Genomic DNA, 20,846 nt, shown 5'->3' on the forward strand with positions numbered 1-20,846 from the left:
AAAAAGACAATCTTTAATAGAAAAAATGCACGAGTGGTGATAGAAAACATTAAATCCCGAATCAAAAGAGATGATTTGTTTTGTGCTTCTTTAAAAAAGAAAACAGACAACAACAATACATCTGGATGTGAGCGACGTCCGGTTGGTTTTGGTACGGAGTAGAAAATGTGAATGTTTGTGCGCGACCTGCTGAGACGGATTTTTATGTGATCAGCAGCTTTTTTGTTTGTTTGTTTTTGTTCTGTCGCTATCTTAAGGCCACCGGGAGGAAGAACGAGGTCAGAGCAGACGTGTAGACTAAACACACACACACACACATACACACACACACACACAAACACAAGGATGCCACATGTCGTCCCTGCTGGAGAAGCTACTTCGCAAAACAATATATTACCAAAAAAAATAAAAAATTACTGTCAAATCGACGTAATTCTCAGTATTTAGAAACGTTTTTGCAGCATCACATATTGAAACTTCTACCTTTAAATCAGTTTTATACGACATCAAATAAAGAATCCTGATTAAATAATAACATTCAGAAGAAAGTTCAGTTTCAGTTTGAGTTCAACATCTGTGTGTCCGCTACAGTAAAACATGTCTGCTGCCACTTCTGGACTCGTGCTTACACTAACAGGCATGTCGTGATGCATTTGGTGAAGACCTCCTACAGCACACATGTACCACTAACTCATATAATACCACCCACAGCTCCCCGATGACTGAGTTACTCATCAGAGAATATTATTACCTGAAGTGCAGCAGCTGAGCTTTAGCATCCTCAGCAGCAGGTTGCTAGAGTCAGGAAGGAACACGAGTCTGCCTGGTACTTGTGAGAGAATCGTGAATTCGATCTGTGAGCAATCGCAAAGTTCAGTTTCCCAGTTCAGATCAAAATAAAAAAAAGACATGTTGGTTTGTTCTGGTCCCTGGGCTGCACAGTCGAGTCTTCGTGTCTCACAGCGAGGTTTCCTTGGGATTTATCACAACTGGTTTGAAGGTCAAGATCTCTGTAAAGGTGTGACCTAGAAAAAAAAAACAGCAGGACACTGATCAATAAAACTGCTCAGATCGTCTTCTTCCTCTCCCCGCTGGCCTCCGTCCTTCCACTGATTGATCTCTGCTTCCTCTCCACCATAATCAGTCTAACAGCTCATCTTCCCGTCAGCCTTACGTTTCCACTGGCTCAGCGTCAGGTCGGAGTTGTCCACCGAGTGGTCGTACGGCTCCGCTTCCTTCTCCCCCTCCGGTTCTCTGTACTCCTTGAAGTAAGGCAGCGTGAGACCCTCGGCGGCGCTCACCCTGTTCTCCGGATCCAGCAGCAACATGCGCTGCAGCACGGACACGGCTGACGAAAGAGTGCGAACAGGGAGTCAGATCACAGTTTGACTGTCAAATTGAAACAGATGGAATAAAACAAAAGTGTGAGCGTGTGTCGTACCTTGTGGATTAGCTGTGGAAAACACACTGCGGAGGTCTTTCTTCTCCATTTTCGGAAGACTTTCGATGTACCTTTTAGCCTGAGAGAAGTAATCATAATTAAAAACCAACAGTGCTTCAAATCATAACAACAATATCTGAACTCTGTGTGTGTGTGTGTGTGTGTGTGTGTGTGTGTGTGTGTGTGTGTGTTCTTTCAATTCCTAATAAACTGCCAGCAAAAAACCAAGAAGCGTATCGTGTGCGCTCACATCCTCAGACTCTAGTTTTGATATGAACTCCTGAGTCGGAGTTCCTGTGGTCTTCATGATCTCTCTCAGCTGATCCAGATCTGAGGACCAGGGGTCAAGGGTCAAATGGTGGCTCAGTCACACACACACAGGATTATTCTCTCAGATAATAAAAACAACAGGAAATAAAAAATGGTCAGAATAAAAAAACAAAAACCTCCCACACACTGTCGTCTTCAGTATCAGGTAACTTTACAAGACGAAAAGAGAGACGATCATAAAAAGTTTGGTTGAGTCATGTGGACCAATCAGGTCAAACGAGGACAGGATGTGGGATCCTGCAAAAAATAAAAACCATAAAGTCCTCAGTGAGGTTCAGAGGTGGAAGGATACGGTCGCTGCCTTTAAAAAGAGGTTTTCCTTGCAGCATCTCTGCCATGATGCAGCCCACGGACCAAATGTCCACTGAGGAGGAAGCAGAGAAGAGAACGTTTCAGACTTTCAAACGCAAATTACCCAAAGGACAAATACATAAATGTTGGTCCTCACAGCAACAGACGCTTACATTCATTAACAAAGCAATGTAAAGGTCAGATGTTAAGAGATCACCACCTAGTGGATCGTTCTTCTCATTACCATCCGACTATTTTCAACACCACATCCTTCTACTGTGACAGAAAACCCAGCTGAACATTGTTTAAAAATGTATGTTTTAAGCCATTTGACAGTCATATGTAGAGCCCCACCATTGTTATCAATCCAAAAACAAATTCCCAGTTATGTTTACTGTTTTGCTCTAACTGCTCAACTACATATCTTCATATCTTCATCACAAGTGTTTGAAAAGCAAATCTGAGAGATCATTACAGAAATCAGTTGATATAAATTGTATTATTATTCCATAATATCGGTATAATATCTGGTATCAGTCTGAGTTTAGTTCAGTGGAGGTTGTAGCTGCTTCACTCACTCACATTTATGCATAATAATGTATTGATAACAGTAATGTTGCTACTGACTGAAGCCTCAAAAGACTAAAATGACCTGCAAACAGACGTCATGTGTGAGATATCTTTAGAAAAAGCCTTAAAGCAGCGTCACTCTGCCGGAGCACAGGAGGCTGCAAAGGTCAAGCAAAAACACTCTCTGAAGCAGAAACAGGAGTGGAGAGCATGTGAGTACGCTGAAATAAATAATCCACGCTGCATTATAAAAATAACAAGGAGGACTTGGTGCTTCGGTGGGACGAGCTCTTCATTACCCGTCTGAGTGTAGCGCATCCAGCTCAGGATGACCTCCGGGGCTCGGTACCATCGAGTCACCACGTATCCCGTCATCTCGCTGTCGGCCTGCCGCGCCAAACCAAAGTCCAAGATCTGACCAGGAGACATGTACATCTTACTCACTCTGAGGAAGCAGGTGTGGTAAATGCATTGATTGCTAGAAGTTTGGTTGTTGTTTGTTCGAGGTACCTTGAGCTCACAGTCTTCGTTGACGGCGAGGTTTCCTGGTTTGAGGTCCTGCAAAAAAAATACAGAAAATACGACCACAGGAAAGTGAAATACCGCCAGAGCCATCTATAACACAGTGAGCAGAGCCTGTACAGGAAACCTGCTTTATAATTAGATGTGTGAACACAATGTTTATCACACACACAGAGTGTATTAAAAGACAACTTACCCTGTGAATGATGCCAGCAGAGTGAATGTACTGTAATGAAAGAATAAAAGAGGGACTTTATCCAGAGAACAATCACATCAACTAACAAGCTGCCGACAGTGTGTGACCAGAGCAGAGTCCTCCACCTTCAGACCTCGGAGCATCTGATAAACCAAATACTGGATCTTTTCTTCTGACAGCCGCTGCAGCTTCAGCACCTTCCCCAGGTCCGTCCCCATGAACGGCATCACCAGGTAACTTCGGGATGAGAAAAGAAAACATCACGTGGAGGAAAACTCTCACAACTTTGATATCGTGTTGAGTTTGCACGCAGGGTTGATGTCAAGTTAAACTCACAAATCGTGGAGTTTGTCCAGGGAGAGGTCGGCAGTGAACACGTCCAACAGGCCGATCACCTGCAGAGGGAAACCAAACAGGTGGAGGTCATCTTTTGTCCTTCATTTTTAATAAAGAAGATGGAAATACAGTCCTGAGGGTCTGAAACGTGGCTCACATTTTCATGTTTCATGTGTTTGAGGAGCCTCAGCTCTCGGTACGCCCGCTTGGCGAACAGCTCCGACTGGAACGGCCTGTACAGCTTCTTGATGGCCACTTTGGTTCTGGTTCTGGAGTCCACGGCTGAGCTGAGGGCGAGAACATGTCAGACGGTGTGAGACACGTTTGATGAATGTCGATTAATCGGTTAGTCGTCAACTATCAGAGACGTATGATACTTTATTGTTTTGTTTGTAACAGGTCTTGAAAGTTACAAAGGTTGAAGCGCATCTTTCCCACAGAAAGCGCTGCTCCTGAACGCCTCATCAGTTGTCCGGCCTTTAATCCTGTGACTTTGTGACATCACACTACATCACCATGTCACACATTTGACTAATTTCTCCCCAGCAGCTAGTTTGGCAAGCAAGAATTAATTTAACACAGCTGCTCTGTTGTTGTGAGTGTTGCTGGCTCAGGCGTGTGTGAGCCGGCCAATCAGAGCAGACTGGGTATTTGAGAGGGGGGTGGGGCCTTAAAGAGACAGGAGCATTATTTTGAGCATTAAAGCTTGATTTTCTTTTATTTCCTAAATGTTTCTGATTCTTTTCAAATGTGGAAGCAAAAACATTTGAGGACATCATCTTTGGGAAACACTTATCGACATTTACCACCGTGATCTGACACTTTATAGACCAAAGGAATCGATCAAGTGTTGAAAATGATCGACATATTAATGGATCCTGAGAGCAGTCGGTTGGTGCAGACAGCACTTATCGGCAGGAGGAGGGGGAACACCGGGTCATTTAGTCCTGGGAGTGCCCAAAACAGCCCTTTGTGCCTGCAGATAACCTGCTGGGGGGCTTTTGGAGATCTTGTCCCGGGCACCAGCAAGAGGCCCTGTTGGCTCTAACATCTATATATCTATATCTATATATGTATTTATCTAATATCACCTGATCTGTGACATGACCTGGAGGAGAGCAACAATAATCCAATTTGGGTAAACTCCCTGTGATCTGAGGCAACTGAAGCGAGTAAATCCTTATCTGTCCTGATCAGGAATGTTTACTATTATCCTGAACCTGTTTACACACACACACACACACACACACACACACACACACACACACACACACACACACACACACACACACTACATCTACTGCTTCCAGGGACTGGATCGGGCTGTAGCAGGCGGCTCCGTCTCCAGCTCGTCCTCGGCCCGTCTCAGACCTGAGTGAGTGAGTTCATGCGTAATAAAGCTGCTGTGAGTCCGTCGGAGCAGTTTCAAGTTTCCGCCCACACAGTTAATCATTGATAACAAAAAAAAGGGGGCCGCATGCGGAGAGACGCACAAAGGTGTCCGAACACAAAGCTGCTTTCCATTGTTGCGCGTCGGTAAACACATTTCAGCGACAGTCTGCGCGGTGCGGGCAGATTTAAGGGTGACGGGGGGTGATCGCGGTGAAGCGAAGGTGTCGGTGCAAAGTGTCTCCATCATATGAGGAAGTGGAAGAGGAGCGGCATGTGTTCCGCGGAGCGCACATACTTTTTTCTTTTGTTCGGCTGTGACACGGCGCGGCTGTCCGTCCTCTGTGCGCCATCTGTTCCTCCGCTTTTCTTTGTTACCGAGCTCCACATAAAAAAAACACCCAGCAGGGTTGCAGATTAGAGGCCAAAGAATAAATCACTCACCACACAGTCCCGTACGCGCCGGACCCCACCTGCCTCAGGCGCTGGTACCGCTCCGGTACCTCCCATGTGGTGTTGTTGACTTCTTGGCGGATGTATCCGGGTCGGACTCGTGAAGACATCCTAGTCCACTGTTTAAAAAAATCACATGAAAAAAGTCCGAGAGAGGTTTCGCTCTGGTTTGTTTGGTCTCCTCCGTCGCTACACACCCATTGTCCCGTTCACATCCCACCTATGCGCTCACTGTCGACCAGTGCGCAGCTGTGCGTGTCAGCCGCTCAGGGCGCAGCCTGAGGTCACCGAAAGCCACTCCCGAGCTCCACTGCAGGCCTGCAAGTAAAGGTGAAGGGAAGAACCGGAATGTGCGTTAACAGGAGACCGGGCCGACCGCATGACTGGGACGTGCGCTGGTGGGAAGGTGCGCACAAACGTCGGAACTGCGCCGGTTAAAGGGCGACGCTCACTGTGGACTGTGGACTCACTGCTGCTCGCTGCTGCGCCCACTTTGTGTTACGCAGGCAGATGTTTGGAGACTTGCAGGGACACGAACAAGACCTGACGCCCCGGGCTGTACACACACACACACACACACACACACACACCTCTGCAACGTGGCTGAAGAATTACTACACTCATAGTTTCATGCGTCAGGAGGCAGAAGAACGAGTGTGAGACATGACTGTTATGTGCAGTAAAGAGAAGAAGATGAACTCTGAACTCATCAGTCATCTTGAGTGTTTGGCAGCAGACATTAAAAGAAGCTGTGGCACAAATGAAAAACACACACCGTCTTCTGACTGCTCAGTTTATTAGGATGAAGCTTCAGCTGAGGGAAACACAATTATATATATATATATATTTCATATTAATCAAAGAAAAATAAAAACTCTTGATAACTCATCTCATGTCCACTTCTGTCCAACTTGATCAAACAGTGCAGCTCATGATCGACTTCATGAATGGCGGTGGAGGTTTTTTCCCTTTCTTGCATCACATCTGTGGCACAAACCAACACCAAACTTCCTCCTGAACTGTTTGCATGGTTCTCAAACGTGCCTGCAGCTACATGCAGACTGCAGTTCCCATTTTTTTTTTTTTCCCCTTCCCACACTCGGCTGCAGCTTCAGTTCAGCGCCTGCTGTCAGAGAGCAGAACATGTTTGTGGCTGTGTGGACAGAAAGTGGAGCTGTGGAAGTGGCAAAAGACTCAGTTTTTCTATTAAAGAAGAATATATTGTGCGTGTTTATCTACTGCGGCTTACAGCATCGAGTTTCACTTTCACCCACACACACTCACACGGCTCAAATCATCATCATCCATCATTCTCTCTCTCTCACACACACACACACACACACACACACAGATCATTTTATTTGGTATATATTGAGGTGACAGCCACAGTTTGTCAGAGTCAGACGGGTCGCTGTAGGACTTGTTGTCTGAGTCGTCATTAATAGCTGGATGGACACAAAGCAGACAGGGAATAAGCTCTGGGGGCCCTTCGTTAAATCTTTCTGCCTCATTTTTCTTTTCAGTGCATCCAGAAAAGTTCCACCTTCACCAAAAAGTCACCACCAATTTACAGGTGACCTTTCTCGACGCCCCCCCATCTAAAAGATTCCTCAAATTAAATCGCTGCCTTGAAGTCATTTCCTGGAAAATGTCACGCAGCTTGTGAGAGCCACCAGAATGGAAACATCACCTCGCGTCTCACCGTCTCACTTCCTGTCTGCTTTGGTTCACCTATCTAGCCTGTGGTGGTGTCGAGCCTCGGCTGACTTCCCTGACGCCGCCTGCCAAAGTGACACAGAGCTCTGCAGTGACTGGAAGAGACACAAAAAGGTACGAGCAGTAGACTCTCGTGTCGCTCTGGGCAGGAGGGCTGATAATCAAGGAAGTCATTACGAAGATCATGTGACACAGATTTCATTAGCCCAGGCCGGGGGCTTGCTGTGGTAGGGAACAGGATCTCTGGCTGCAGATGTGGACGTGGAGGCCGCCTCCTGCTGGTGCTCCTCTCCCTCGTCCCTTTCTCCCTGCTCGCCTCCGCCGACCCACGCGGGAAACTCCAGACCGGGCTGCGAGGAGAAAGGCTTCTCCAGAACCTTGAGGACTCGCTGGACCTGCAGAGGAAGCGAGAGCAGGTGAACACCCTGAAAGTGAACTCTGAACAAAACGGAATTGAGTTAAATCTGTTATAATCACAGTTCACCAGGGACAGTTCACCCAAAAATTCAATATTTTTCCTCTTATCTCTAGCGGTATTTATCCATCCAAGCTGTTTTGGCGTGGTTTGTTGAGTTTTAAAGATATCAGCCAAAGAGACTTCCGTTCTCTCTCCAAAATAACAGAAGTAGGCGGCACTCAAAGAGCCGAAACAAATAGATTTGAAAAACCCAACAGCAATGTCTCCACAGATGTTAGTGTGAGCAGCTGAGTGCCATCTAGTTCTGTTACATTAGAGAGAAGTCAGACATCTCCAAAACTCTGCAACTCACACCAAAACAATCAGGATGGACAGAAAGCAAAAGAAGAAAAATGTGTTTTTTTTAGTTCTGGGGTGAACTGCAGTGTGTAGCAACACGAGGCTGCGGTGAAACAAAACAAGGAGAGCATGGCAGTGAATCGAGGCCCTGACCTCGGAGAAGTCTCCGTTCTCGGCGGCCTCAATCGCATTCTGGGCGATGTAGTTCCTGAGTATGACGCGAGGGTTGGTGCTGTCCATCACCCTCACCCTCTCCTCCTGCACAGCCGCCATGTCGCTCTGGCCTTCCAGCTCCCGAGCCAGACGCTTCCTGCAGCGGTGATAACACAGAACAGTCAGAGTGTTACAGTCACGCAGTGATGGCAGACTCAGCAGCCCATTTCCTCCTCTGTCTCTCTGCCCCCCCCACCCCCCCTTTATCAGTCACACTTCCACCCAAAAAGTCTCTTATCCGGTCCATGCAGCCCCTCCACCCTCTGACATTGTTGAATATGTTCGGTGTGTTTCTAAATCACCATTTCCTCAATTCTTCCCCCCTTAAAATCTCACCTATAGCATGTGATCCAGCGGCTCCAGTCCTCCGCCTGCTTGGTCTTCAGCTCCTCCTGGCTCGTCTCCATCAGGTCTCTCAGTTTGCTTAGTCTGTCCAACTGCCTCGCAACTGTCGCCCTGTCTGAGATCATCTGGAACAGCGCTGGGTTGCTCTGAGCCATCGAGAGCAGCATGGCCAGCTCCCTGTCGACAGCAGACAGAAATCATAACAGTTATAATCTTCACTGGCACGCTGTGAGGAAGCAGCGGGTATGTGGTGCCAGCGGAGGCAATCCAGGTCGCCTCCGTGGGTAATGTAAGGTAACGAGATGAACAGGACAAAGACGTGATTATCTTTATGCTGCATTCTGTCCCGCTGGCCGCATTTACTGGCGCACAATAAAGATTAATTAGGCAGGAAATCAGATAACGCGTGGTTTCAGTGTGTTGCGTCTACTACGACCACGTCTGGCTACGATCTCTCCCGCCGTTGCTTCCAAAAAAAGACCAGGCAGCCGTGCTCACAGAACTGAGGAAATGACATTTTGTATTTTTGTCCAGCTGCAAAGAACCAGAAGCATGGCTGTGTTTCTGATGCAACAGCTGACTGTCTGGTAACAGGTAGCTGCTCCTGATGTAAAGCAGAGCAGCATCGTGAGCATTCAAGACCTCGAAGCTGCACAGATGAATATTTTTTGTATTAACAACACATCCAGCGATTATTGGTGATCTGGGAGGAGTCGCTTGTGACAAAGCCACAGACTATTTAGCATTTCTGCTTTGCTTCTGCCTCATTCCTCTTTCCAGCAGCAGGTAACTAGAACATGACTATAAATAGCGATGTCAGGTCGTGGCACTGTTGTGTTTACAGCTGATTCTGCTGCTCCCAAAGTGAGTGAATGAAGCTCTAAGATGACTCAAACTGTTCTCAGGACGATGCTTCGCTCCCTGTGTAAACACATACATGTCTTTAGGTTTTGAATGTCTAACATGTTCACTTCCCGCCATGAAAAATACATTTGATTCAAATGCCCGACTAGTGTCACCCAGAGGCGGCAAAGTACATCACATCCAACTGATTATTTTGTGGCAACTGTACCGAATGTACACAACACAGTTCTTCCAGTCTGCAGCTCACCGTGGATCCATACTGGGTTTGTTGGCGGCCTTGAGCTCCGCCAAGGAGGCGCACTGCTCCAGCAGGAGGTCGGAGGCCTTCCTGACGACGTCCTCTTCTGTCTCGCCCTCGCTGGGACACGAAATCTGACTCAAGCTGCGGAAGGTGTTGGTGAAGTCGGCGCCTGCAGGAGGGCGAACACATAGTCGTCACAGACTCGTTTAAATGCACAAAGCCTGCAATATTATGGATGCATCCAAGTATTTAACTTTACTCAACACATACTAAGATAATCTATTGTACTGTGTGGACTTCTTATGAATTAGTAGAAGGGGTTGCTTTTCTTTAAAATATTTTCCCCTTTAGAAAACACGTTATAAGGTGGTATTATATATTATATATTTGTTGTTGTGTTATATATTGTTGTTTCTTAAAGGATTGTGCTGAACTGAGTAAAATGAATTTCAATAAAGAACATCTAATCTAATCTAATCTAATCTAATCTAATCTAATCTAATCTAATCTATAACATATCATGAGTCCTTGTTGAGGTGTTTAAAGGTGAGTTGAGTTCAGGCTCCTGAACTTGTTATTCCCTGCGGGTCACATCTTTGCGGTTTATGACTGTAGGTAAAGTGCTGCAGAAAGCATTATGTGGGCTAACGTGTGATGAGGCACAAAGCAATATATTAATGTATTATGATACATTATGAATGTCCTCACAACACACCACAGATTCATAGAAAGTGTTGAATACATGAATGTTTTATGAGCAGCACTCTGTATGAGGTGCACTCTCTCCTCTCATCAGACGAGGCAGTAAACTGTCTCATCCCGTCCCACCTGTGTTGTGCATGGTCTGCAGCAGCTCTGTGATCAGCATCTCGTCCTCTGGCTCGTTCTTCGTCAGTAAGCCCAGTTTCTTCCTCATGTTGTCCAGGTAGAAGCTGTTATACAGATCCAGGTACTCGTCCATGACGGCCTCGGCCCGGTCCGGCGGCAGCTCTGGATCCAGAGCCTCCGCGAGCTTCACCAGGTTCCACCTGCAGATGGCCGGCTGGGCCTTGTAGGAGTATCGGCCGGAGTTGTCGGAGGCGTTGCAAATAAAATCTGGATCAAACCTGAGAAGGAGGAGAAACGTTTTTCATCTGTTGTGTGCTGGAGTCCTCACAGCCACAATGTTTGTATCACGATGAGGATTAACAGGACTGACATGAGACTCACCTGTCCATAAAACCATACGGACCGTAGTCCAGCGTGAGTCCCAGGATGCTCATGTTGTCTGTGTTCAGGACTCCATGGCAGAACCCAACACACTGCCACTGAGCCACGAGCCGAGCCGTACGGACCATCACCTGCAGACCGGAAGAGGACGCAAATCTGACACTACAGTTTTTTCTAAAAGTATGTGCATCGGCAAAAAAAACAAACCCCGGGGAGTGTGGATGACTCGTAATCAGATGAGGAGAATGTCAAGAGTCTGCATCCAGAGTTTAATACCTTATTAGTCTTAATCTTACACAGTGACTCAGGCCTGCAGCCACATCTACAGCAGCTTAACAGGATTAGAGGATCCAGAAGTTCTTGGCTCCAAACTGTAACGTCAGGCCTCGAATCAGCTGCTCGCTCGAGTGCAATATCAGACAGTGATGTGTTCGTGGGATGTGTTTGCTGACGGGCGTGAGGAGAGTCTCACTCATGTGCTCTGACCTCTCTGAAGAAAGCCACGTTCCTCTCCACCCTGTCGGGGTAATTCTGCTGGATCTCGGGGTAAAACATCTCGATGACATAATCCATCATCTGCCCGCGGATCTCGTCACGCCCGCAGCTGGGCCCCCGGCGGCCCGTGAACTCGTCGGGCTGCTTGAAGATCTCAAAGGATCCAAACCTGCTCAGAGAGTGAACAGCTAAGAACAACAATCTGGAGAGGCTCGGACATCCACGCTGGATGAGAAGCAGTCGACAGGTCGAGCTCACCTGAGGAACGTGGGGGCGATGCGGAGAACCACGGAGCATCGCTCATTGCGCGGGTGCCCGCTGTAGTACACGTCCCGTACGACTCTGCTGTCAGAGGTCACGATGGAGCCGGCTCTGGTGGTGGGAACGCCCAGGAAGAACATCACCTCGCTGCACAGGAACTCTCTGATGCTGGAGCGCAGAACCTTACGGCCATCCGCTTGTCTGCAGACGACAGAACAGACGGATCTCACATCTGCTCGTTTGGGTCAGAAGTCAGAAAACCTACAACAGAATGCTGCTTGTTGTTTTCTCTCGCCCATTAATCTGACCGGAAACCTTAATACTCTGGGCTCAGGTTCAACACTCTGCAAGAGCATACTGGACTTCCGCACAAGCAGAACCAGAACAGTTCAGATGTCAGTGCTCAAAGCGCCGGGACTGATCCAGAGAACTCTGCTGTGAAACATGTGGACCAAAGAACCACAGCCGTGACCAACAATGAGAGTTTATACGAGGAGGAAATCATCGGTCACGCAGAACAATCTACCACTCGACGTCAGCAAAACCAAGGAGCTGATTGTTGATTTTCAGACAAAAGGAGGTGAAGATATCGACCCGCCCGCCTGCGTCAGTGGAGCTGAGGTGGAGCAGCAACAAGATCCTGTGAATTTCTGATTCACACTAAAGATAGTTCAGTTCTAGAGTCAAATTCTGGTTTAAACTGCACCGAACATCAACTCATGATGGAGCCCAAAAATGTTCTCTTGAAGCATAAAGACAAAACAACAAGTTATCTATCTATCTATCTATCTATCTATCTATCTATCTATCTATCTATCTATCTATCTATCTATCTCCTTTAACCACAATAAAAAGGTATAATATTATTTCTAACAGCTGTCAAACTGACACAGAATCCGCCCCCTGGTACCTGGAGTAAGGAGTCAGTCCGGCTCCTTTCACCTGGATCTCCCAGCGGCCGCTCGGGTTCTCCCGCAGCAGAACCGGGTCTTGGCCCGGTGGCACCTTCACCTCCCCGAGGTAGCAGGCGGCCCCGTCGCCCAGCTGCCCGGCGAACTGGCCGAACTGGTGGCCGCAGTAGCAGTGAGCTGCGGGCTCGGATCCGGGCATGACTTTGGATCCGCTCAGGTACTCCGGCCCGAGCGGGTCGTCGTTCAGGACCTCCTCTCCGTCGAGACCCAGCAGCGCCAGGGCTTCATGCGACACCGCCACGAACCGGGGCTTGGTGAGCGGTGTCGGCTTGACCCGGGTGAAACACGCTCCCTTCACCTGCCGAACCCCGGGCTCGTCCGACGAGTCCAGCGGGAGTTTCTTCAGGGCGACGTTGTCGAAGTCGAGTCGCTCCAGCGGGGAACGACTCACCGCCAGACCCATGTCGTCCATCCCGACCGAACCGAGGAGTCTGAACACGGACACAGCGGGCAGGAAGATGCGAGACGGGCCCAGCCGAGGTCCTAGATAAGCCATCCACCCGGGGCCATCCGGTTTATATCCGCTGGCGCAGTTTTAATGTGGCCACTAGTCATGCTTTCATAATCCAGCAGGACACGGAGGATGTTTGAGAGACACACGGTGGTGTTACTTTATTATCGGTCCGACCGGAAACAAACAGCAGACGGAATTAAACCGACTAAATGTCAAAATTAAGGAGGAGAACAATGTTTCCTCATTGTTTGATTGAATTAATCCAAACATGTGGCTTCATACATACTTTTAATACAATAAATTAACATGAACAACTCGATTATAAAGTCTTAAGTCTCATCAAGTAATAAAGTCGTGTCTCATATTTCTGAGACATTAATCCATTGAACTCTCACTGTTTTACTTTATAAGTAATACACACATATTAGTATTTAAGTATATCATACTGAAGACATGGGAGGACTTTAAAGGGAAGATCCACATCTTTTAGCCAACTTTTTAATGGGTTATTTGGTAAATAAATCAGAATTTCAATTGTAAGCCTTGTGAAATTACGTTTTATTTTTTTTTAGTGATGAATTCAAATGTCAAGGAAAACTTCATATTTACTGAATGATGTGGTGCAGTGTGGTGTAATACAAGACAGTTAAAGAGAAAACTTCTTGAGGCAATAATAATTTATTTTTTTACTTTAAAATGATTTAATAATCCATTAATTTATCATAGAAGTTAGGATTTAATGTTTGGTTTCGGTGACAGTGACAACACCACACAAGGCTGCAGGGAAAACAAACCTACCACACATACAGACATTCATAGTTTTCTCTTGGCAGCTCTCAAACATACAGTCGATGAAACCTTTGGAAATGATGTGGGAGGGAAACAGACACGTAATGCTCGATGATATTTTACTGCTGAGGGACTGAGGCATGATTTCCTCCACAATTATTTGATCAACTGGAAGACACGGTGTCTGAGCCAGTTTCATGTCTGGAAAACTTGCAAGTGGTTTTAATCGTGATTCTGAGACGGAGCGGTACTGCTTCCCACAGGAGTTCACTGGACCAGCTCACAAATTAAAAACAAGCAAAGTCCTTTTTATAAATACATCCAATTATTTGAGCCCTCTACCTAAAATCATTTAACATAAAAACTAGATAGAAAATCTGTAAATTGAAGTTGGTTCAATATCGGTAATGCTGGATTTATTGGGACGTGTCCCACATAACAGAGTTCAAGGGTCAACAGAGTTCCAGGGTCATCCAGTCATGCAGCCAAATTTAACATGTGCAACAACAAGGTACCGAGGATCCGGGTCGGTGCCTCAGCAGACGAGGCAATCTGAGGGTCAAAGGCAGCAGTGAAAGCAGAGTAAGGCTTCACCTCCAATCTCCATTCATGGGAAATCCACTGAGAAATCATTACAGTCAAGTTCAAACCTTAAGTTGCAGGAAAATAAACCAATTTCATCACCATTATCTCAATCAACGTTTTACAACCACGCCGACAAATGAAAATGCATATCTCATAAAAGTCCAAACATCTGGAGCTGGATGACAGATGTTTCTCTGAGCTGATTTTTCTGTACAAGATGCATGTTTCTGCATGTGAACCCTCACTCAGAGATGAAGCCAGTATGAGCTCATGTGCTCGGGTGCCTCATAGCAGAGGTACAATCAAATCTACAAATTACAAGTTCACTGCATTGCTCATCCCGAGGCACACTGAAGCCTGTCCTGCAGGTCGGGTCACAAGCTGAATGTCTGAGTGGCCATAAAATAACAAGACGAGACAAAACTACATGTTCCTGTTACAGGCAACAGTATTTATAAAATAACACTATCATATAGTTATATAAAGACAGAATAATAGAAACTTGCATTGACCATTTGGTTGTCGTATCTGTATGATGCATATAACACACATTTGCCATTCCATTTACTTCACCAGTGTAGCCCTTACTGCTGCAGTGTGAGGCACTTGTCTGTCGATGTGGGCGGAAGTCAATTTTGTCTTATACTAATCTTTTCTGTGAGTTTTGTAGAAGATACATTTCTAATATTTTTTCAGGAAGAGAAAATGATGGTCAACGATCCAGTTCAGACATCTGATGACATTTAACTCACACCACGTTCACTAGAACTGGAGTTCACAGACAGTATTTCTGTCATTGGTTGCTTACAGTTATGACTGACCTGGTGTTTTATTTTCTAAGCGATTTCCATAGGCTGCATGTACAGAACAAGACAACCAGTCTCTTATAAAGTGCTGGACTTAAAATGGGCCATTTACCAAAGAAATGCTGGTTTGGCACCAGAAAGGAGGAAGGAATCAGGAGACAGTGTTAGAAAAGTGTGCCTCTCTCAGAAAACTGCTCAGTGGTATCACACCGGGGCAGAAGACTGAAGATGATTCCGATGATACTCGTCAAATAAAAACTGTAATAATTTACAGGAATGGTGGGGGAAGATGAAAATCTATTCAAAAGGAATTATTGGCATTTGTAAACCATACAAAAAAGTACTGTCACGGTTTCTTTGGCAGTACGGCCCTGCTGCGTCTACAGGGACATCGATGCGAGGCGGAGGTTCGATACCTCTCGACGTCCATGTTAGTTCATGGTGTGGGCTCCTCCAGCCTCAGCGCCGGTGTTTTAAGGCCATTGGTGATAGATGCATTGTTTTATTAGATGAACAGTTGTGTCACTGATGGCTTAGAGAAGACCACTGGGGTCAAACACGGGGTGGCCTCAGAGTCTCCAGTAAAGATTGGACCGATGGTATAGACAGCAGGGCTCTGCCTATGGTCCCTCCAGCGCGGTAGCAGGCGTATCCCAGCATTCCCATCATGACACCCTTAATGACTGTGCGCAACACCCAGCCGAACCGCGAGGGAGGGGCAACACTGAGGAGGAGACAGACACATAGAGAAGCTGTGAAGACTCCTTAACAATACATATTTGCCACTATCTGTAATGCATTGTGTTAAAACAAGACAAACCTACCTCATGATTTCATTTATGTTGAGTTGCTTCTCCCAGTTTCTTTCTATGCCAGGGACATGACCCATCCCGACAACTCCCACCACCACAGCAGGCACTTCTACGCCAGAGCAGAAAATGTTCTGTTACATAAACAATCTACACTTCCACGAGCACATATTCATTTTATTTCTATCACTATGTATAACACAGCTACTTGCATAACCCCGGTTCTCTCTGAGCTGCATGAGTGAGTGTCTCACATTAGGACTGCTAATGGCCCGACCTCATCAGAAGCTCCTATTGCATTTGGCTATCAGGACTGTCTGCAACCAAGCGTGTCAATGTCACGGAGGCTGGAGATCCTCCTGCTATAAAAAGGACGTGACACTGCGCTGCCAGATTGTTCAGAAACAATCAGCTCTTCCTCTCTGCGAACGACCAAGGAGGGCGGTGTGGGTAAGAAGCTCTCTCATGCTACTCAGAGACTTGTGGGAAATACTCTGACTCTCAGATTGCAAAAAACGCTTTAAGGCAAATTAAAACAGTGAAAGAATGTCCCACTGTTAATCTAAAGTATGACATATAATGTTCAAATAAATGGTCTCTGTATCATTCAACCTATTTTCAGTACTGGTCAATTAATCCTGACAATACATTGAAAAAGAATGATAAAATTTCAGCCGATCGATAAAAAAAATGTATTGACACAAACAAGGCCAGATTACTCAACGTGTAATACTCACTCTGGGCATTAGGGGGCGCCTCCACACAGCGGGTAGCCTGGCGGAGCGTGTGCGTGAGGTAGATGTCTCTTTCAGCCACGATCGTCTGGTGCAGGGCAGGAAACTCTCCGATCATCTCTGACATGGTCTGCTCCAGCAGGTCCTTCTGTTTACACTTCTCCACATCCTCTTTACTGAAACATGACACACAGTCAGTCAGTCGATGCTGATCAGGTAGGAAGGAGACAGCTGTATGTTGTCTACACTAGACCTATCCTTCAATATTTTTATCATTTAAGAAGAAATTTGTCATTTCTACCAAAGTTTGCGCAATACAAAGAATTAGACTAATAATGAACTACTGAGGATCCAGCCTCTGAAAACTTTCAACATCTGATTGCAATTTTAAGGCTCAATGACAGCTGTCTGATGATAGATATATGACAAAAAAGTGACCACAGTGAGCTTGTACCTGATAGGGTCTGACAGAAAGCAAAGGCCCCATGCCAGACGAGCCTTCTGCCACAGACTGAGAGCAGCTATGGCCCTCTTAAACGTGACCGGGATCGGCCTGTCCCCAAGGTGAAATTTACAGAATGGTACGCGTCCAGCCTGCGTAGGGAAAAAAACCCAACAAGAATTAAAAAAACCAAGAGAATCAGATATTAACAAAAAACATTTTACTTCTTCCTCCGAGTGTGTGTTACCTCTTTAAAGGCCTCCCTAAACTCTCCTCCAGGAGCCATGCCCAGCTGCTCCGTGATGTGAGCCGAAACTTTGAGCAGGAGAATCTGCATCAGGCCGGACATCAGCCCGTTCTGATGAACAGACGGGAGAAATAAATACTCACAAAACACACCAGCATTCCTTCAGAGTTTTCTCGGTTGTGTGCAAAACAACTCCCTTCTTTATCACTACAGGTTGTTCATAATTCTGTTTATTTCGCGCTGGTTAAACAGACGATTTGCAGTGGTTCAAGTTTCTTCTACAGTGTAGCAGCACTTCCTGTATATTCTCTGTGCTCCATGCTGCTATCGGCTACTGTGTCAATCATTGTCGTCGAGAGAGACCTCTTGAGGACACTGGGAGTACTGCGTACAATACTGTGCAGTTGGCTGTTTTCAGCAGAAGTGGCGACTATTGTGGTCATTCACTTGATTATTCAAAAACATGTGCATTCATTCTATATCTGGTTTTGCTTCCTTCAGATAACCTCAATCACTGTGAGAACAAATGTGCCTTTATTCCTGTGGGACATTATTAAATACTGTTGCAGACTTCGGTGCGTCAGCATTTCTACAAATCTACAACATCGGCATACATTTCATAACCATTGCTAGTTCCTATCACTCTGAAAGCCTGACCTGTTTGATGGCCTGCTGAACCTTATCCAGGTTGACGTCTTTGGCTTCCCTCAGCAGTGTACTCTCATCCATATTCAACATAGACACCCTGTACTGGCACAGCTCCACCACGACCACGTCTGGCTGCACAGCACGGATCGTCTGTGTGAGGGAGAGAGAGACAGAGTGGCGGTTAACTACGATGAGAGACAGAGAGAGAATGACAGAGCATGAGAGAGGGACAAAAGGCGACTGACAGTGAGCGAGGAGATTAAGACGAAAACAAATCAATGTGGAAAAAAGAAGGTTAAGCTTTGGCAAAAGAGGAACGCAAACATAATTACAGTGCAAGTAATCATCACTTCAAGGTGCTACGCTACAGCACTTCTCCACATTCACTGACTCACTCCATTATTTCACTGACAATTCACAGCATAACACATTTTTAAGTGGTGTTAGTGGCATCACAGTGTACTGTACAGATGCAGTTGTAAATTCTCACTGGCTCACCGTGGCCACGTCCCTCTTGCTGCTGTCACTGAAGTGGGCCGTGCCCACCAGGTACAGGACGCTGCCATCAGGGGCAGTAAGACAGGTCACCGTCTCAGGGAGCTCAGGAGACGACTGGCGCCGTTGGGATCGCAGCTGCCAAAGCAGTTCCACCGCTTCACCATCCGCTAGATGGGAACAACAGAGACAGTAATGTTAGCTATAGTTATAGCTATTAGTTAGCTATAGAGTGGCAGCAGAAGAGTTGTGAGTATCCCCGTCTTTCAGTCAGCTAAACAAGTTGTTAACGTTGTAACATAGTATATTTCTCTTTAACACATGAGCTTTATTTATTCAGTTTCACTGTATTGTCGTGTATTTACATATGGAAAATGAAGCAAGATACCAGTTCCCCCGGCTCCGATACGTGTCAGTATTTTCAACTGAACAAATATCTACGTGAAAAGGTGAAGAAAGACGAGCTACAACACAAGCAGTGAAGAAGAAGAAAAGACAAAAGTATTGCAACTTTCTTCACAGAAAGGCAGCAAATCAGAACAGTTCCAACTCAACAGAGCACACGATAAAGTGCCGACTTTCACTTCAGCTTATAGCTTTTTGTAAAAGCCACTTATTTGCAAATGGAAAAGAGTTAGAAGGTGTGCTAAACAGGATTTTCCTACAAAAATAACCCCTTATCAAGTATCACTTATGACCCAATAGATGTGCAGTGGAGCTTTGGTTTGGCAGCACAACATACAGTGTACAAGAGAAGAATCTGTGGATGTGCATTCACTGCGAAAAAACATTTGTGGCTACACAAAATTACAGCAACAAAACAATGAGGTTGTGATGCACCAGGTAAAACTTCATCCTTACAGGTACAACACATTATTTTGTGGAGATAATTTGCCATTGCTCCAGGAAATAGAAAAGTATCATATGGAGAAAATCCCTCTCTTCTACAGGCCAAAGAATGTGTAAAACTTTGTTATTATTGTGCCATGCAGATGTATTATGACGGCAATCGTGAACTAATCAAGTCCCTGACAAATTTTCACATTTTTTTATTAGCCAAAATGCAGTTTAACACAAGGCCCTGACATGCCATATGGTCACATGTGGAGAGAAGTACTGCAATGTACAAGCTCTCTGATGAAATACTGTGCAAACACTAGTACAGAAAGAAAAAAACAGAAATGAGCTGCTTACAGAGGCCTGGAGGTAGACAAGGGAGTTCCTCTTCTGAGGGATCTTCTGATGGCCCGACCGACTCATCCTGTCAGATATCAGACAAGCAAATATCTTAAGACAGGAGGTGCGTTTACAACACCTCAAGATTAAGAAGATTATTCCTGTTCAACTCAAGACAGATTGAGACAGACTGACTGATTATTAGGCAACTTGCTCAGGGTGAATTAATACAGCAATGGATGAGAAACAAGCAAGTTTAGTTTTTTGTGCGTGTTCTCAAACCACCCCAGCGTGTCACTTTACCCCAGTGTGAGCAGTGACAAAAGCATCAATCACAAACATCTCCCTATTTTCTACAGAAAACTGTGTCGTTAATGCGTGACAAACCTCTGAGTTGTTGTCTTGATCCATGTCTGAAGCACTGAGAGCTGAGAGTGACAGAGAGCAGAGTGAGCTGTGAGGCGTTCACGGACAGCTAGCGACAGTGCTGCGTTACTGACTGCTGACGTAGCTTTCGCAGACTTGTCCAAACGCGGCTAAAAAAAAAAACAAAAACATCAACACTCTGTAAACAAAACTGAGAAAAGTGTGGCGACTGGAAGTGATTTAGGGTTTTTTAAATCGCTTTGAGTTAACGATCTATCGGACGAGGCTGTCATGACGTTAGCTACACAAGTTAGCTTGCGCGGCTAAAGAAGATGTAACTTCTAGCTTAGCTGTCGTTACTTCCAGGTGCGGGACAGCCGTTACTAGCTAACTCGAGCTAACGAAGGCTAGTGTCGTCAAATTACACACGCTGAAAGCGGAACGATTCCAGAACAAACGGCTGATAATTCAAGTTCAACGTGTTCGGACATTTACAGGACAGTTGTCTAGAAATAAATAAATAAATAAATAAATATGAGCAACTTACCGAGCAAGCCAGCCCCGTGTGTCGGTGTTGCTCCTCGTCAGTTGTACAGCATTTACAGCGCTGCTCGGCTGAAACTGACAGCCGCGGTGCATGATGGTACATGTAGTCATTGGCAGTTGGGACACACACACACACCTTTTTTTTCTCC

General features: G+C 45.9%; 3 protein-coding genes across 5 annotated transcripts; all 3 read right to left on the reverse strand.

The window, feature by feature from the left end:
* Positions 1–827: 827 nt before the first annotated feature.
* mapk12a (mitogen-activated protein kinase 12a) lies at positions 828–6,016 on the reverse strand. Of its 2 annotated transcripts, XM_037105831.1 has the most exons (12): positions 5,520–6,010; positions 3,844–3,973; positions 3,687–3,745; positions 3,476–3,587; positions 3,351–3,380; positions 3,143–3,190; positions 2,932–3,046; positions 2,064–2,135; positions 1,692–1,771; positions 1,442–1,520; positions 1,175–1,348; positions 828–1,025 (listed from the first exon to the last, which is right to left on the reverse strand). In XM_037105831.1, the coding sequence occupies exons 1-12, from the start codon at positions 5,636–5,638 to the stop codon at positions 958–960; spliced, it is 1,086 nt and encodes a 361-aa protein (XP_036961726.1). In that variant the 5' UTR covers positions 5,639–6,010; the 3' UTR covers positions 828–957. The 2 variants fall into 2 exon arrangements, with proteins under 2 accessions (XP_036961726.1, XP_036961725.1); XM_037105830.1 differs by having other exon boundaries at positions 2,932–3,190; positions 5,520–6,016.
* A 291-nt stretch (positions 6,017–6,307) lies between these two features.
* Positions 6,308–13,274, reverse strand: selenoo1 (selenoprotein O1). The gene is made up of 9 exons (XM_037105828.1): positions 12,540–13,274; positions 11,627–11,830; positions 11,360–11,537; positions 10,874–11,004; positions 10,493–10,770; positions 9,671–9,833; positions 8,551–8,736; positions 8,155–8,311; positions 6,308–7,639 (listed from the first exon to the last, which is right to left on the reverse strand). Exons 1-9 carry the CDS (start codon positions 13,094–13,096, stop codon positions 7,418–7,420), a joined length of 2,076 nt encoding a protein of 691 aa, XP_036961723.1. The 5' UTR covers positions 13,097–13,274; the 3' UTR covers positions 6,308–7,417.
* A 496-nt stretch (positions 13,275–13,770) lies between these two features.
* Positions 13,771–20,825, reverse strand: trabd (TraB domain containing). Of its 2 annotated transcripts, none has more exons than XM_037105832.1 (10): positions 20,699–20,825; positions 20,173–20,321; positions 19,804–19,870; positions 18,613–18,779; positions 18,124–18,264; positions 17,467–17,577; positions 17,232–17,371; positions 16,781–16,953; positions 16,059–16,155; positions 13,771–15,958 (listed from the first exon to the last, which is right to left on the reverse strand). In XM_037105832.1, exons 2-10 carry the CDS (start codon positions 20,194–20,196, stop codon positions 15,787–15,789), a joined length of 1,092 nt encoding a protein of 363 aa, XP_036961727.1. In that variant the 5' UTR covers positions 20,197–20,321; positions 20,699–20,825; the 3' UTR covers positions 13,771–15,786. The 2 variants fall into 2 exon arrangements, with proteins under 2 accessions (XP_036961727.1, XP_036961728.1); XM_037105833.1 differs by having other exon boundaries at positions 20,173–20,213; positions 20,699–20,789.
* Between the last annotated feature and the right edge of the window lie 21 nt (positions 20,826–20,846).

Source organism: Acanthopagrus latus, chromosome 8 (assembly GCF_904848185.1).
Source record: "Acanthopagrus latus isolate v.2019 chromosome 8, fAcaLat1.1, whole genome shotgun sequence".
Taxonomy (NCBI): domain Eukaryota; kingdom Metazoa; phylum Chordata; class Actinopteri; order Spariformes; family Sparidae; genus Acanthopagrus; species Acanthopagrus latus.